The following is a 15,381-nucleotide window of genomic DNA, read 5'->3' on the forward strand; positions in this document are numbered from 1 at the left end:
AACCAACATCATTTCAGTTTGCTGAAAGGGACCATGCCCAGCCCACTGAGCCACTCGGGTCAGACTCTTTGCTTGTTAGAAAACAAACATAAGTTTAGGATACTCCAAGGGTCAAGGACTTTCTTGAAATCTTCCCAACAACCTTGTCAAGTGGACACTTCACAAATAATGACGCAGAAACTCAGGGCCGCTTGGTGTCCTGAGGAAGGTCAGCCCGAATTGGAACCTGGTTGTCTGACTCCAAAAGCCTGTAATCTTTCAACTTCATGGCACTGTTCAGGGGCCTGCTTTCCAAGCCCTCCACCTGAACTCTGTTTCTCCCACAGTTCCCATCCCTGACTCTCCCACCAGCGACTGTAGATATGAGGGTGATCAGACCCAGGAGACGACAGCCTAACCTCCTGGCCTAGTGGCTTCTCCTGGGGGTTCCTGCCCCTTCGACATCCAGCCCAAGGGTCCTCTCCTCCCATACTGGCTCCAAGACCCTTGTAACACACTGCCCCACAGGACAGAGCAGGCTGTCTTGGTGTCCAGCAGGTGCTGAATTAATATATGTGGCCTGTTGTCTCTTCTTGATTTGCTTCTCCTATCTTATGCACTTGTATTGTGACCTGGTCTTATGTCCCCAGTGCCCAGCTCTCTGCCAGGCACATAAAAAGTGAAGGAATTCACTGAACGAACTAAGAATTCTTAGGTGGGTAAGGGAGCTCGCCTCGGGACAACGTGTCAAAGGCGGGCCGCTTACCACCCCACCTGAAAGGACGGGTGACTGCGGTGAGCACACAGGTGCCCGGCAGGTGGCGCCGTAGACCCGAGGTCCTGGGTCCTCCGGGCAAGACGTCCGACGCCGCTCGGTCACGCAGCCCCTCTTCCTTCCGCTGGGGCGACCCAACCTGTTCAGCTCTGCGCACACCGTGCACTCTGAGTGCGCCTCGGGCTCGGATCGTGCTTGTTGCACAGGCTATCCCGCTGCATTGCGCACCATGACGCTTCCCGGGGTCCGGGCTGGGGCCTGGGCGGCAGCAGCCAAAGTGGCCCAGAGGCGCCGCCGAGCGGAGGGCGCGGGAAGATCGCTGAGTCCTGTGACTCCGAGCCAGCGCGCGGCGCTTTACGTCCACGTGAGTGGGAAGGAGGGAGAGAGGTTCGGGGGCGCGGCCGCGCCGGCCAGAACCTACATAGTGACTTGCCACCTGCCGACTTCCCCCGTCTCCCAGGCGAGGCCTTGGACGGGAGCTGGTGCCCCGACAGTGAAATGTCTGGGTCCAGGGACCTGAAGTCTCTGGTGCTCACCAGCTCAGTGACCCTTGACCATGTGATTTTCCTTCAGAGCTCAGTTTTGTATTATTGAAGTGGGCATAACAATACCAGTCCGACCTGGCTTGGGGGGTTGTATGACTCAGATGACGTAGGCACTGTTGACAAAACTGGAATGGGGATGGGGATGTGTGGGACTGCGCCCTGGAAGTGAACCCAGGACAGCCTGCAGTCACCTCTCTCTCCCTTCAAACACCCTTTGCCTCCAGTGGCCCTACTGCGAGAAGCGCTGCAGTTACTGCAACTTCAATAAGTACATCCCCCGCGGGGTGGAGGAGGCAGCTGTGCGGAGCTGCCTGGTGACTGAGGCTCAGACGCTGCTGCGGCTCAGCGGGGTGCATCGGTGGGTATGGGGGCCAGAGGCAGGACTTGGAGGGAGTGGATGGGACAGGTGCTGCAGGCATCCCAAAGGGCTCACCCAGGTCTCATTCTCTCCACCTTCTTTACCCAGGGTGGAGTCTGTGTTCTTTGGTGGGGGCACTCCCAGTCTGGCCAGCCCCCACACTGTGGCTGCTGTCCTAGAGGCAGTGGCCCAGGCAACTCACCTGCCTGCAGACTCTGAAGTCACGTTGGAGGCCAACCCCACTTCTGCCCCAGCCTCTAGGCTGGCAGCATTTGGGGCAGCAGGAGTCAACAGGTTGTCCATTGGCCTCCAGGTAACCGATCTTATCCACCCTGTCCCAGGGCATCCAGTCCTTCTGTGCTGTCTCTCCTCTGGTTACATTCATTTATTGAGCTCCTTCTGGGTGCCAGGGCCTAGTAGTGCCAGAATGCCAGGGCTTACTGAATGAAAAGTGTCTGGTGACACTTTTGTAACTATGTAATTGTCTGCCTCTGTGCTACACCACAAGCTCTGGGAGGCAGGGATTATGCATGCCTTTCTGTTCATCACAGAATTCCAAGCACCCACCATAGTGCTTGGCACATAGCACACGCTCAAAAAAGATTTGTTACATGATTGGAGATACAGGGGGAGGCAAACCTGTAGTCAGGGCATTACAGCGTGGTATAGGGGGTCTCTACGGGAGGCCTTCAGAGTCCAGACTGAAGGGCATCTCGGTCTGATGAAATCATGAAAACTTTCCTGGAGAGGTGATGTTTGAATGAGGAGGTGAGTTCACCAGGGGAGAGGGTGTGGGAGGAAAAGACACAGGATGTGGAAGAGTCTTGCATGTTTTGGGGGAGCTGTGAGTCACTCCTTATGACTAAAGAGAATGGAAATAAGGAAGCCTTCAGCACCTACTAGGGAGTTTGGGTTTGGCCCGGTGGTGACAGGGAAGCCATTAAAGGTTTTTAAGTAGACAGAAATATATTCCTCTCGGGCTGACCCTTTGTGTTTTCATATCCAGTACTACTTTCCCCACTGCTAATACACGTACCGCTTACCGTAGAATCTGGGGTCAGAGCCTGCCCCTGACGGGACATACGGAAAGGGACACATCATTTCTGAGGTGGTCTGGCCCCACATGCATCTATTTCTTGAGTCTAGTCGTGAAGAAACCTCAGGCAAACCCACCTGCTGAGACTTTTTGTGTGTGTGGTAAGAGCAGGTAACGTGAGACCGATCTAACCTCCAAACGAATTTTTAGTGTACCGTACACACCAACCATTTGTTAACTATGAAGACAATGATGTGTCTAGAGATCTGCTCATCTCTAGAATTTCTTCATTAAGAGACATTTTGAAAAACATCTGGCCTTCGTTCTTCAAAAATGCCAGTGTCATGAAAGACAAAGAAAAGCTAAGGATCTAGACTAAAGGGGACTGGAGAGACGTTGACCGCTCAGGGCAACGTGTGACCCCCGGTGGGGTCCTGGAGTTCGGTGGGAAGAGGAAGTGACTACAGTAGACATGGCTGGGACTTGACCAGATTTGGATATGACTATGTGTTGCATGATGTCATCGTATCCGTGTTACCTTTCCTGAACTCTGTGATTGGATGTGGTTATGTAAGAGAATGTCCTTGTTGGGAACTGCACACTTAAGTAGTTAGGGGTAACAGGGTATAATATTTAAGTTCATTAAATTTAAACAACCAGCGCTTGCTGGTGTGGCTCAGTGGATTAAGTGCTGGCCTGTGAACCAAAGGGTCGCTGGTTCGATTCTAAGTCTAGGGCACATGCCTAGGTTGCCGGCCAGGTCACCAGTAGGGGGCGCACCGTAGGCAACCACTCACTGATGTTTCTTTCCACCTATTTCTCCCTTCCTTCTGCTTTCTAAAAGTAAATAAAATCTTTTAAAAAAATTAAACAACCGTTTGCCAATGTGGCCAGTGGCCACCCTATTCTATTAAAATTATCTATATCTATACTGACCGCGTGCCAGTAAACACTTGGAATGTGATTATTTAAATTTAATTATCTTAAAATTTAAATAGCCATGTGTGGTTAATCCCCACTGTATTGGATGGTGCAGAGGTAGGACATGTCCATCATTGCAGAAAGTTCTTTTGGACAGTGCTATTTTATACGACTATTAGTATGATGTATGATTCAACATTATACATCAATACATGTGTGTATTTATAGAGACAAAGCAAATGCAGCAAAATGTTAGTTGGTGAATCTAGATGAAGGTGCTCATTGAAATATTTTTTTCAAATTTTCTATAGATTTGAAATATTTCAAAATGAAAAGTAAAGTTAAAAAAGACTCTTGGCTTTGGGGCCAGACAGTCCCAAATTTCAGGTCTGCCTTTGCCACCGTATGCCCTTGGGCAGGTTCCGTAACGTCTCTGAAAGTCAGTGTTCTTGTCTGTGAAATGGAACTGCTGTTGAGGGGTTATGAGGATGAATCAGGCATCGCATAAAAATGCTTGGCACGTAGACACCCTTTGGTGAATGGTACACCCTTCATATCGGCTTGACTGTCTGCCTTCCAGCTGCCTGCCCTGCTCTGCATTTTCACCTGTGTCTGTGTCCACGGTTGGGTCAGTCAGGTGTTTTTGTGTCCCCTTGAACTGCCCTGTGCGCTCACTCCTGGCCCTCTCTCCACAGTCCCTGGATGACACTGAGCTCCAGCTGCTGGGGCGGACACACTCCGCTGGCGACGCTCTGCGGACACTGGCAGAGGCCCGGGGCCTGTTCCCTGGGCGTGTGTCTGTCGACCTGATGCTGGGGCTGCCGGCACAGCAGGTGGGGCCGTGGCTCAGGCAGCTGGAGGAGCTGCTGCTCCACTGTGACGACCACATCTCCCTCTACCAGTTGTCCTTGGAGCGGGGCACTGCCCTGTTTACCCAGGTGCAGCAGGGTGCCCTTCCAGCCCCAGACCCCGAGCTCGCTGCTGAGATGTACCAGGAAGGACGGGCAGTTCTTCAGGAGGCTGGCTTCCGCCAGTATGAGGTCTCCAACTTCGCCCGGAATGTAAGTCCTGGGGCCGATGGCTGAGGTGAGGAGTGGACAGGCTAAAGTGTGACCTGGGAAAGTGGCCCCGTGGGAAGAAGGGTCTCTGGTGGGTGCTTTGAAGCCTGAGGTAGGGGGACATTCTAACCAGGAGCCCCTTACCTGAGCAGCAACGGGGTGACCAGCTTTGCTCTGCATTGACTATTCCCTCCCTCCCCACAGGGGGCGCTTAGTACCCACAATTGGACCTACTGGCAGTGTGGTCAGTACATTGGTGTTGGGCCTGGTGAGTCCCCTGTGAACCATGGAAGGGATGAATGACTCAGGAGTGGAATGTCATGGCTGCGTGATCTTGAGCCATTTATTAATCTCTCCGAGCCTCTGTTTCCTGATAACTAAAGTGTGGCAGAGGAAGGAAGGGTGCCTCAGAGCCATTGAGTATGTATTTCGAGGTGCTTAATAACGGCAGGCTGGCACTGTGGTTCTCAGCCTTTAGCACATGTCAGAATTACCTGGAGCGCTTGTGAGAACCCAGATGGTGTGGCCCTACCTCCAGAATTTCTGACTGTGCAGGGTGGGAGGGGGGGCCCAAGAACTCATGTTTCTAATGTATTAGATGCTGTTGGCCCCAGGGATCGCCCTTGGGAACCACTAACCTAACATCTGACAGGCACACAGCATGAGCTAATGTTGAAGTGAGTGTGGTCATTGATGTTACCAGGGGCCCATGGGCGGTTTATACCCCAGGGGGCCGGGGGCTTTGCCCGGGAGGCGCGGATCCAGACCCTGGAACCTGACAACTGGATGAAGGAGGTGATGCTGTTTGGTCATGGTACCCGGAAGCGCTCCCCCCTGGGCAACCTGGAGCTGTGAGCATCTGAGGGCACAGGACTCTCCCCCAGTGTTACCCTGGTGCTCCCCTGCACCCCAAGAACCACCTCCACATGCACCTGTTTGTTTCGTGCCTTGCCATGCCCCATTCTGCATGATCCTCATAAGCCCCCCCATTCACACATCCCAGCAGAGGGTTTGAAGACGGGGAGAAGCACAGGTCTCTTCTCCAAGATCCTGTGATGGTTTCCCTTTCAGGCTGGAGGAAGTTTTGGCAATGGGGCTACGCACAGATGTGGGGATCACTCACCAGGTAAGGGGTCCGGGGGCTCTGGCACACTGCTTCCTCCTGAGCTGTGCATAATCATCTTTCTCTCTCTCTCTTTACACACACACACACACACACACACACACACACACCCTCTTCCCCTCCTGTTCCTCTGGGGATGGCAGCTGGAGGGTGGGCCTTATTTAGTCCAGCCAAGGCCAGGTGGGCAGAATCCACAGGCAGTGCGGTGCAGTGGTGAGAATCCTAGACCAGGGCCACAGAGGCCCAGGGTCTAGTCCCTTCTGCTGCAACCTTGGGCACATACCCTTTCACCTCTCTGGGCTTCGGTTTTCCCAGCTATGTGGGGGAGGAGACTAGATTAAGGGTTTTCACAGGTTTTTAAGTCGCACTGAAAAAAGGTGGGTAGATAGTCAAATGTAGAGTGGCTCTGGGTGAAGTCAGGGCTGTAAAGCCCTAACCATACACTGAGCGGTGGGGTGGCGGTGTGGGGGTCGGGGGGAACCAGAGGAGTCCTGGCTTGCTGGGGGCTGGGTTTCGGCCTGAACGTGGAGTGAAGGTGCCCATGTCCCTGCTGACCCGCCAGCCTGGGCCTGGTGTGTGTGACAGTCACCGACTGAGATCCCTGTCCTGGACCCTTCCTCACCCCCCACCACACCCCCGGACACGTGGCCCGGGGTAGCCCCACCAGCTGCCTACCCTGTGGCCCCTGTACCTCTGACCCTTCTTGTTGCCCCAGCACTGGCAGCAGTTTGAGCCCCGGCTGACCCTGTGGGACATGTTTGGAGCAAGCGAGGAGGTGGACGCGCTGCTGGAGCAGGGCCTGTTGCTCCTGGATCGCAGGTGTGTTGGCGGTGAGGGGGGTGGTTAGGAGTCCCAGGAAGCCCTGGCTACAGATCACACTCCCGGAAGAAGTGGGGAAGACCGACGAGGAGGGGACCGGGGGTGCTGTTGGCACTAACAGACAGTAGGCGTTGAAGTTGGTAAGACGATGCGTTCACACGCGCAGGCCTCTTGGTTTTCAGGGGTCTCCGGTGTTCCTGGGAAGGTCTGGCTGTGCTGGACTCTCTGCTGCTGACACTTCTGCCTCGGCTCCAAGAGGCCTGGCAGCAGAAAACCCCCTCCCCTGTGCCAGGAGGATGACAGATGTCCCTGTATCCCAGGTGGGCTTGGGGCCGCACTGACACTTCAGACGTCTACCCTTGCAGGCGCTGTCTCAGTTCTGGGCCTGGCTTCCTCAGGGGGACCACCTACAGTGAGGTGGATGGGAGGGCCTTTCTGGTCTGGGAACTGGCAGCAGGTGCCTCTCACTAGTGGCCTTAAAGCTAGTCCTGGCTGGCAAGGGGCTCTGAGGAATTGTGCTCTCAGGCTTCCAGCCCCCCCAGCACAGAAGGGTCTGAGGTGTGCTGACCCGCCCTGTGTGTATCCAGCACAGGGGCCTGCTGGACTCTGAGAACGGTGGGCGGTCAGAGCAAGCCTTGCCCCATCTCTTAGGGCAACGAGGATCTGTCTGGGGTATCAGGAGCCGCACAGATCCTCCTGGGTCTCCTCCCCCAACACCCTCTCCCTGCAGCCTTTTCCTTGAGAGAGTGAAGGTGGGGGGCGGGGCACACAGGAAAAGGAGAGGGGAGAAGGATCCAGAAAAGACCCAGAGCCTGGTAATTCTCCCCTGGCCTTTTACTTACAGAAATCACCTGATTTTATTTAAACAGCCTAATAAGACGGTCTGCAGCCTGTCTTAACGATGGTCCTCTCCTTTGTCCCGGCTTCTTCATGGAGTGTGGAACCCTGGTTTGGGGGTAAGAAGCTTAGTTTAGGCCGAGATGTCTTCTTGTTCCCTGACAATTGTTTACCCAGTGAGTTCAGCATCTATCAGTAATGCTTGTCTAAATCAATGATGAGCTTGAGGGTTGCAAAATGTTAGTTTCCGACTCTGTCACTCCAGCTGCCTTCCTTAATCGGCATTTATCCACATCAGAAGAGCCTTCCCCTTTGGAAGGGCTGATACTCTTAACCTAGAAATTGTACGCAGGGTACGTGTCTACGTGAGAGAGAAAGCCGTTCTCCTGTGGAAAGTCTCCGTAATTTCTCATATCTAAGGGCACCATGACACCGAATGTAACTCAGTACACCTGCCAGTGGGGCTGCTGTGGATGGGGTTCCCGCCCCTTAGAAGTGAGCACGTGCATTTCCCGGGTGCCTAGTGGGTGTGAATATCAGTCCTTCTGTGACCCAAGGTAACGGAGTAAGTGTTACTACCTCTCATTTATTCATGAAATATTCAGCAGGCGCTGCTGGTGCGCCAGGCACCGTGCTGGGCGCGCACAGGGGAACAAGACCCGTCCCGGCCCTTGAGGAACTCACCTCCACGCTGACAGATGTGTAAAGAGTTAGATTTCAGGGTTATCAGTAAGGATGAGCGTGAGGACTGTGGATGGCTGCAACACGTCTGGTCCTGAGGGGCTGGGAGCGGAAAGAAGGAGTATGTTTTCCTTACAACCTCCTCTGGCCCTGGGGCCGCTCGCAGGGTGGCCTGTGCTGCTCAGGGCAGCCTGTCCCCAAGCCTTCCCCTCATCTTGATATTCAAGAAGCGAGCACGGGCTGGAGCAAGTGCGCCATCAGATAACCTGGGCCCGCTCGGGTTTCACCCAGCGGCCAGGGCTCGTGCCACCTGAGACACCCAGGCTCCCTGCTCACTGGGCCTGTGCTGACTGCCTGGTCTGGAGCCAGGGCCAGGTGGGGGTGGTATGTACCAGCTTCTGGGACTCAGCCTGGTCCACTCTCTGCAGGTGAATCAGAATCTCCTGGAGGCGGAGCCCAGGAATCTAATTTTTTTCTTTAAAGATTTTATTTGTTTTTAGGGAGAGGGGAAGGGAGGGAGAAAAAGAGGGAGAGAATGGTCAATACGAGCAAGAAACATCAATTGATTGCTTCTCCTATGCACCCCTACTGAGGGCCAAACCCACAACCCAAACATGTGCCCTGACCTGGAGTCGAACTGGTGACCTTTCACTTTGTGGGACAATGCCCAACCAACTGAGCCACACCCATCAGGGCCCAGGAATCTAATTTTTAAAGGCTTCATAAATGGCTCTAATCATTGTCTGCCTTCCACCCTGAGAGGCCGGGGTCAGGAGGGATGAGGGGGACAGAGCTACACGGCTACTTCCCTCTGCATTCTGGCCTTCTTCCACAGCTCATCCTCCAAAGGATCCTACGTACTGAGACTTCAGTTGTTGTCTTTCACCTGTCCTACTAAAACGCTCAGGAACACAATTAAAAGAGGGGACTCGAGCTACTCCGGTGATGAGAGGAATTGGGAAAATGTAATACACCGAGTGCGTGGTCACAGCTTGAAGGAGCAAACCTTCCTCCTGCAAGAGCACTAACAATTCTAGAGCCAAGATTGAGCACCCCCCCACCCCCTGCCAAGCCACGTGCAGTAGGCAGGACAGCAATTGTAATGTTCATTCTACATTCAAAGGGGCTCTAACTTGACTCAAGTTCTTGGCATCCAGACCTTTCTGTTACACCATTATACTCACTGTGGGTTCAGGTGGACTTGACCTCTCTCTAAAACCAGGCAAAATCCTCTCTCTGTTGCCTATGCCTCAGGCTTGAAGCTGCCATTTCGGCCTGGTGCTGGGCAGCTCAGACTCGGCGCCTGTGTTTTCTCTCCTGAAGAGGCTCGAGCAGGGAAACCCCTGTGTCCCATCTCTGTGAGACCATCCACTTCCTGGGACAGAACTGCATTCTGCGAAGAGAAGGACTTAATAAAGTTGCTGTAGACCGAATGTTTGTGCTCCCCAGAATTCGTAGGTGGAAACCTTCCCCCCAAGCTGATGTACTGGGAGGTGGAGCTTTGGCCAGTGATTAGGTCATGAGGATGGAGCCTTCATGAATGGGATTAGTGCCCTTTTTAAAAAAGACCTCAGAGAGGTCCCTCACCTCATGTGAGGACACAGAGTGAAAACACCGAATCTCTCGGCACCTTGCTCTTGTACTTCCTAGGCTCTAGAACTGCGAGAAATAAATGTTTGTTGTTTAAGCCACCCAGTCTATGGTATTTTTGTTACAGCAGTGCAAACGGACTAAGACAAGGATGATTTGTGTAGTAGATTGTATTATCGTTCAAAATGCTTAGCACCCTTCCTCCAGGGCTCCTTCCTGAGGGCCTGTGGGGGCCTTGTTGAATCTGGGAAGGACCAAGAGACTCACTTGTGTGCACTGCCTGTGAGAGCCAGTAAGGGGTCCACCGTCTTCTCTCTATGCCACAGAGACTGCGATGTTCAGATATGGTCAGCCTGGGTCCTAGAGTAAAGATGCTGGGCAGAGGGGCAGTCAACCAGAGAGCCACGAGCAGGGGTGAGACCTTCACATTCACTGTTGTAAACCAGTAGATTCCGAGGGTCTTTGTTATTGCAGCATAACTGAGGCTAAACTGACTGATACAATTTGTAATCCCACCATTCAAAGATTAACCACTGTTAAGATTCTGGTGGATGAGCAAAAATTCTTATGTGCAAATGAACATATTTAGCTATACGGTCTCACAAAAATGAGGTTAATACACATCTTTCTTTGGGGCCTTCTTGTTCTAGATAATATGTGGTGGGCATCCTTTCATGTCAAATTTATCTCTACATCCTATTTTTATTTTATTTTAATTTTTTTCACTGTAATTTATTTTTACATTACCTTTTAGTTCCCTTGCACTCCCCTCCCCCCACCTAAATACCATTTTTTTAGTGTAGCTTCATAAGGTACCACGGCATGGTTATGGCAAAATTTACCAATTCCTTCTTGGTGAAACAGGGTTTAATTTTTTTTATTTTTACAAACTCTGTGATGAACACCATATGTAAATATTTTTATGCAGTGGCTCAAGCACCTCCTTAGGTTCAGGATAAATCCCAAGAAGTGGGGGTTGCTGATTAAGGACACACACCCCCTTTGGTTGGGTGCGCAATAGCAAACTGCCCTCCAGGAAGTAGCTCACCCTCTTGCTAGCTTGCTAGTGTTCTTGATTCTCTAAAACTTTTGTCAGTAGCAAGCACAATCCATTTTTCCAAGAGATTGCAACCGGAAGAGCACTCCTAGCTTCATCATGAGCTAACACACGGCTTCCCTAACTTTGGCAATTATTTTGTCCATCCGATCCCTCAAGTCAGAGAGCAAAGGGGATGCAAACTCTGCGGCCACCACGTAGAAGACTGGACTCGAAGTATTTGCTGGTGTGTTGCCTCTGAATCTCTCTCACCCAGACCCCCCCCTTCTGGCAGGGTCCCAGATCTCCCTTCTATTTTTCTCTCCCTGCTCCCCCTTCTTTTCCTTGCGGAGATTTTTTAAGCCAATTTCTTTTTATTGCACAAACAACATTACAGAAACATTAGAATTCTAAATGAAAAGAAAATCACTCACAATCGGTGTCCCCTACAAATTCAACTGTTTTCCTCTGCTCGTGTTCCCTCCCAGTCCTCGTCCAAATGCGTGCAGGGTCTTTGCCCATTAGTGCTCCTGGCACAGAGCTCGTTCTGCGTTCTGCCCACTCTGCCTCTCCTCCTGCCGTAAACGATTTTCCAGGTTGTTACATGGCCATCATCTTTCTCATTTAAATCGTTGCACAGTGTTCCAATGAGTGAGTAATTTAATGATTATTACCCTAATGTAAGTCGCTTAAGTGGGTCCCCATTTTCCTCTATTATAAATAATGCTGCAGTGCCTGTTTTTATGGCTATAGCATCTTCCTTCACTGGAGCTATTTCCTCAGATTGGTTCCCCAGAGTGAGATAGCGGGGTCAAAGGGCATGAATGCTTTCATCATTCTGGGTGTGACTTGTAATATTGTGTAACAAAGGGTTTTTCTTTTTTTTTTATTTTCCTGCTCAAAAATTATAATGTGTTTTTCTCTTTTACAACTATATCTAGAAAAGAGAAAGATTCCCCTACCTGGAAATTACCATTACTAACATTTGGATAACCATTCCTCCAGACATCTCTTGATGCATAAATATACATATAGATGTAGAAATAAAAATAATTTTTCACAAAAGGGATCATACTTATGTTCCAGTTTTGCAACCTGGTTGGGGTTTTTCCCCCCCCTCCATTCAACAACACGCCCTGGGCTTCTCTAATTGGTTCTGCCACCACCGGCGCCCATGGGCCAGCATATTGTAGCACAAACAGTAATTGCTGTAGGCCAGGCACGTACCCAGAGTGCTGTCTGCATTAGCTCAAGTAAGCTCCACAACAACCCAATGACATCGGTTCTATTATTATCACGCCCATTTTGCAGATGACAAAAACAGGCTCAGAGAAAATGATGGCTCAAGGTCACGTAGCTAGGAAGTGGTGGGGCTGGCACTCACCTTGAGTTCTCTGGGGCTCCAAAACAGAGGCTCCTACAAATAATACCCCAATACATTCTTATTGTAAAAAGTACTGAAAATACATGTAGGCAATACCACAGCATAGGAAGGAAAGTGAAAGAAGAGTTCCACTTCCTCAGAGGTTTGAGGTGTCAGCTAAGTTTAGGCTTCACTGCCTCTGACGAAATCAAAGTAACATAGGTTTAAACAAATAAATTTACATTTGTCCCACACAGAAGTCTGGGCAAAGCATTTTAGGTGCTTTAGCAGGGTGGTCCTGTGCTCATTGGTCAAGAAGAACCCAGACTTCCAATCTTTATGTTCCACATCCTTAGTTTACAGCTTCCATCCCTGAGGTCTCCTTCTGGGCTAACGAGGTCCCTGGGGGTCCAACCATCATGTCTGCATTCCAGGCAGTAGGAAGGAGAAAGGCTGGAGGGGCAACAGCAGGTTTTTCCCCAGTAAATCAGCCCCACCTAAAGAGCTTCCTCCAAAGTCCCCCTGCCCCTTGACATCACCTTGCTTCTAATTGGCCACCTTTTTCCATAGGGGAGGCTGGGAAGTGTAGTTTTAAACTGAGCACGTTGCTGCTTTCCCCCACGCCAATCTCCCACAGTAGAAGGGATGGTTCATTGAAAGCGGGGAGAAGAGATATTGAGGCAATCAGACAGCTCCGCCACTGTATGTATCCTTCCCAGGCCTTTTCTGCAGTGTACACACAGGTACACATGTAAAAGTTGAGTTTAGAAAAAGTCTAATGTATAAATGGTACCTTGTTTTAATTTACATTTTAAAGTGCACCAACCAGATTAAGCATTCTCAATTAAATATTTGTTTATAAATAATTGCATTGTGTGCACATTTAAACTCTTTAGACAATTAAAGCCTTGATGATTTTTTAATTAACTTGAATGAAGTGGATGGATGGATGGAGAGGAGAGATAGATGTTACAGGTACTGACTCTTCCTCTTACTTGCTGCAAGTATTGCTTCCACTATGCTATACTTTTTATCGTTAATGGATTTTTACTTTTTTGGAGGTGAATTTTTTAGAAATTTCAAATATTTATATAGCACATCCATCTTTTGGCTTGTGACTTTTCCATCTGTTCTGAGCTCCAAAGATTTGGTCACCTTTCTGGTTGGCTTTCTTCTCCCAGGAGACATAGTCCAAGGGCAGCAGCCCGGCCCACTGGCTCGAATGTCCACTCTGCCACTCCCTCCCTGTATGACTGCAGGCAGGACACCTGCCCCCATCTGAGATCTAGTTCTCTTGGCTGCTGAGTGAAGGGGTGGGACCAGCCCCAGGCTCCCAGGCCTGGCTCTGCATCGCGGCCCCCCGGGCCTCCATCACAGGCGCGCTTCTGGACATCCCCGCTCAGATCTACGGTAAATCCCTGTGTCCAGGAACCTGCACTCGTGGATGGTCTTCAGGGAGGTCAGACACGTCTCAGAACCTCCAGCCTGTGTCTGAGCTTTCTTCCTGTGCTGGGCTCTCGGAGTGGTGAGCGAGAGGACGGCGGCCGCCCTTGGCCTCTGTGTCCACTGAAGCCAGTGTGCCCCACCCCTTCCTCCTGGGTCACAGCCCACATTTCACATCCAGCCTGAGCAGCAGCCCGTCACCCTGCTTCCTTGGGGGTGGGGGTGAGGTGGGATGGTGGTCAGATTTTGGGGGTATAGCCTGAGGGGCTGCCACAACAATGCCACAGTAATGCCCAGGAGAGGGGGCCAGTGTCACTAGCCAGGTGACCTTAGTTAAGCCACTCACTCTACGAGCCCCAGTAAATGGAGCCCCAGCTCCATTTTCTCACCCATGAAAGCAGGGTCTGTGCCTTCCTCAAGGTTGCTGTAGGGTTGGGGGTCAGGGATGGATGCATGAATGGATGGATGGAAAGAGCCTAGTGCAGTTCCTGGCACCAAAAAAAATGCACATTTGACCAGTGCGGTGGTTATTACTAGTAGTGTTTCCATTGTGATATAATCAGTGCCCTGGGCACGCGAGCTCTGAAGGAGGCGGGTCCCAAACAGGAAATTCCTGGTGCCTGACACACAGAAACGTGTTTCCCTGTGATGCTGAAACTTGGCAGTAGGTAACCTGGGCTTCTGGAAAATTTCCCCCTGGCCCAGTGAAGAACTTGCCGCCTCCCAGCTGGCCGGGAGGGTGTGTGCCACGGGGCAGACTGACAGCCTCCAGACAGCGGCACCCGCCTCTCATGAGCGCTCCTTGCTCTGCCCCATCAGGTCGGACAGGAACGGTCCCATTCCTCAGGTGGCTGACCTCTGCAGGGAGGAGCCACCCCCGCCTCCCTGCCAGACCCCTGACACCTGGGACACACTCCCAGCACCTGCCTTTCCTCTGCCCAAACCTCCGGATCAGGTCTCTCTTGCTGCCCACTGCTCCTCATCCTTCCCTTGACCTTACACCTCCTTACCTCCATTCCCGTTGTCCCTGACCCATCCTGGGGCTGAACCCTCGCCCTTGAACCTGACCAACTTACACAGGGCTCTCTTGCTTGGCTTACTGTTTTTCTAGGGATTCAGACCCCAGCGAGTGGCCAGAACACATTTCTGAGTGTCTTGGCAGCACTGAAGGGGGCAAAGTGGGCAGAGCTTCAGCTGTGGGGGCTGCTTTAGATCATGGAGGAGGTTGCTGTGGAAACATCCCTCCCCCTGGACCCCACACGGATCCTTCAGATTAATTTACGAACACTGAAGAATGAGGTATAAAAACTGCTTGAACAAGGTCTGAAGGTCCAGCGACAGTTCGAGGACCTACTCCCGCACACCAGATTGAGCACAGGAGCTGTGAGCGTGAGTGCTTGTGTTCAGAAGCCAGCTCTGTCTCCTCTTGGCTGCTTGATCTCAGGCAAGGTCCTTGATGTGTCTATGCCTTGGTGTCCTCATCTGTAAAATGGGGGAGCTAATGATATTCTCTACCTCGCGGTTGTTGTGAATATTCACAAAGTTAGCACACATAACTAAAACAACCAGATAAGAATATATAGACCCTGGCTGGTGTAGCTCAGTGGATTGAGCGAGGGCCTGAGAACCAAGGGATAGCTGTTCGATTCCCAGTCAGGGCACATGCCTGGGTTGCAGGCCAGTTCCCAGTGGGGGATGCACAAGAGGCAACCGTACATTGATGTTTCTCTCCCTCTCCCCTTCCCTTCCCCTCTAAAGATAAATGAATAAAATCTTTAAAAAACAAAATGCAAATCATCCCTGGCTGGTGTGGCTCA

The 15,381-nt window shown here is 51.5% G+C and overlaps 1 protein-coding gene across 9 annotated transcripts; it reads left to right on the forward strand.

Annotated features, from left to right (window-relative positions):
* The first annotated feature begins 849 nt into the window (after positions 1-849).
* On the forward strand, positions 850-9,823 carry RSAD1 (radical S-adenosyl methionine domain containing 1). Of its 9 annotated transcripts, none has more exons than XR_008389819.1 (11): positions 850-1,118; positions 1,524-1,657; positions 1,766-1,970; positions 4,310-4,675; positions 4,877-4,940; positions 5,376-5,523; positions 5,744-5,798; positions 6,511-6,614; positions 6,797-6,934; positions 7,484-7,570; positions 8,057-9,823. XR_008389819.1 is itself a non-coding variant. In XM_037129634.2 (10 exons), exons 1-9 carry the CDS (start codon positions 984-986, stop codon positions 6,912-6,914), a joined length of 1,329 nt encoding a protein of 442 aa, XP_036985529.2. In that variant the 5' UTR covers positions 850-983; the 3' UTR covers positions 6,915-6,934; positions 7,484-9,823. The 9 variants fall into 9 exon arrangements, 5 of the variants coding, with proteins under 5 accessions (XP_036985529.2, XP_053511789.1, XP_053511793.1 ...); XR_008389820.1 differs by having other exon boundaries at positions 8,633-9,823; XR_008389821.1 differs by having other exon boundaries at positions 8,968-9,823.
* Positions 9,824-15,381: the final 5,558 nt, after the last annotated feature.

The sequence above is a fragment of the Artibeus jamaicensis genome, unplaced genomic scaffold, assembly GCF_021234435.1.
Source record: "Artibeus jamaicensis isolate MK-2021 breed Jamaican fruit bat unplaced genomic scaffold, CSHL_Jam_final contig_1998, whole genome shotgun sequence".
NCBI classification, from domain to species: Eukaryota; Metazoa; Chordata; class Mammalia; order Chiroptera; family Phyllostomidae; genus Artibeus; species Artibeus jamaicensis.

Coding starts and splice junctions, on each gene's coding strand:
- RSAD1 (XM_037129634.2), top strand. CDS start 984: ATGACGCTTCCCGGGGTCCGGGCTGGGGCCTGGGCGGCAGCAGCCAAA. Junction 1,971..4,309: donor GGTTGTCCATTGGCCTCCAG/GTAACCGATCTT, acceptor CTCTCTCCACAG/TCCCTGGATGACACTGAGCT. Junction 4,941..5,375: donor GTACATTGGTGTTGGGCCTG/GTGAGTCCCCTG, acceptor TGATGTTACCAG/GGGCCCATGGGCGGTTTATA.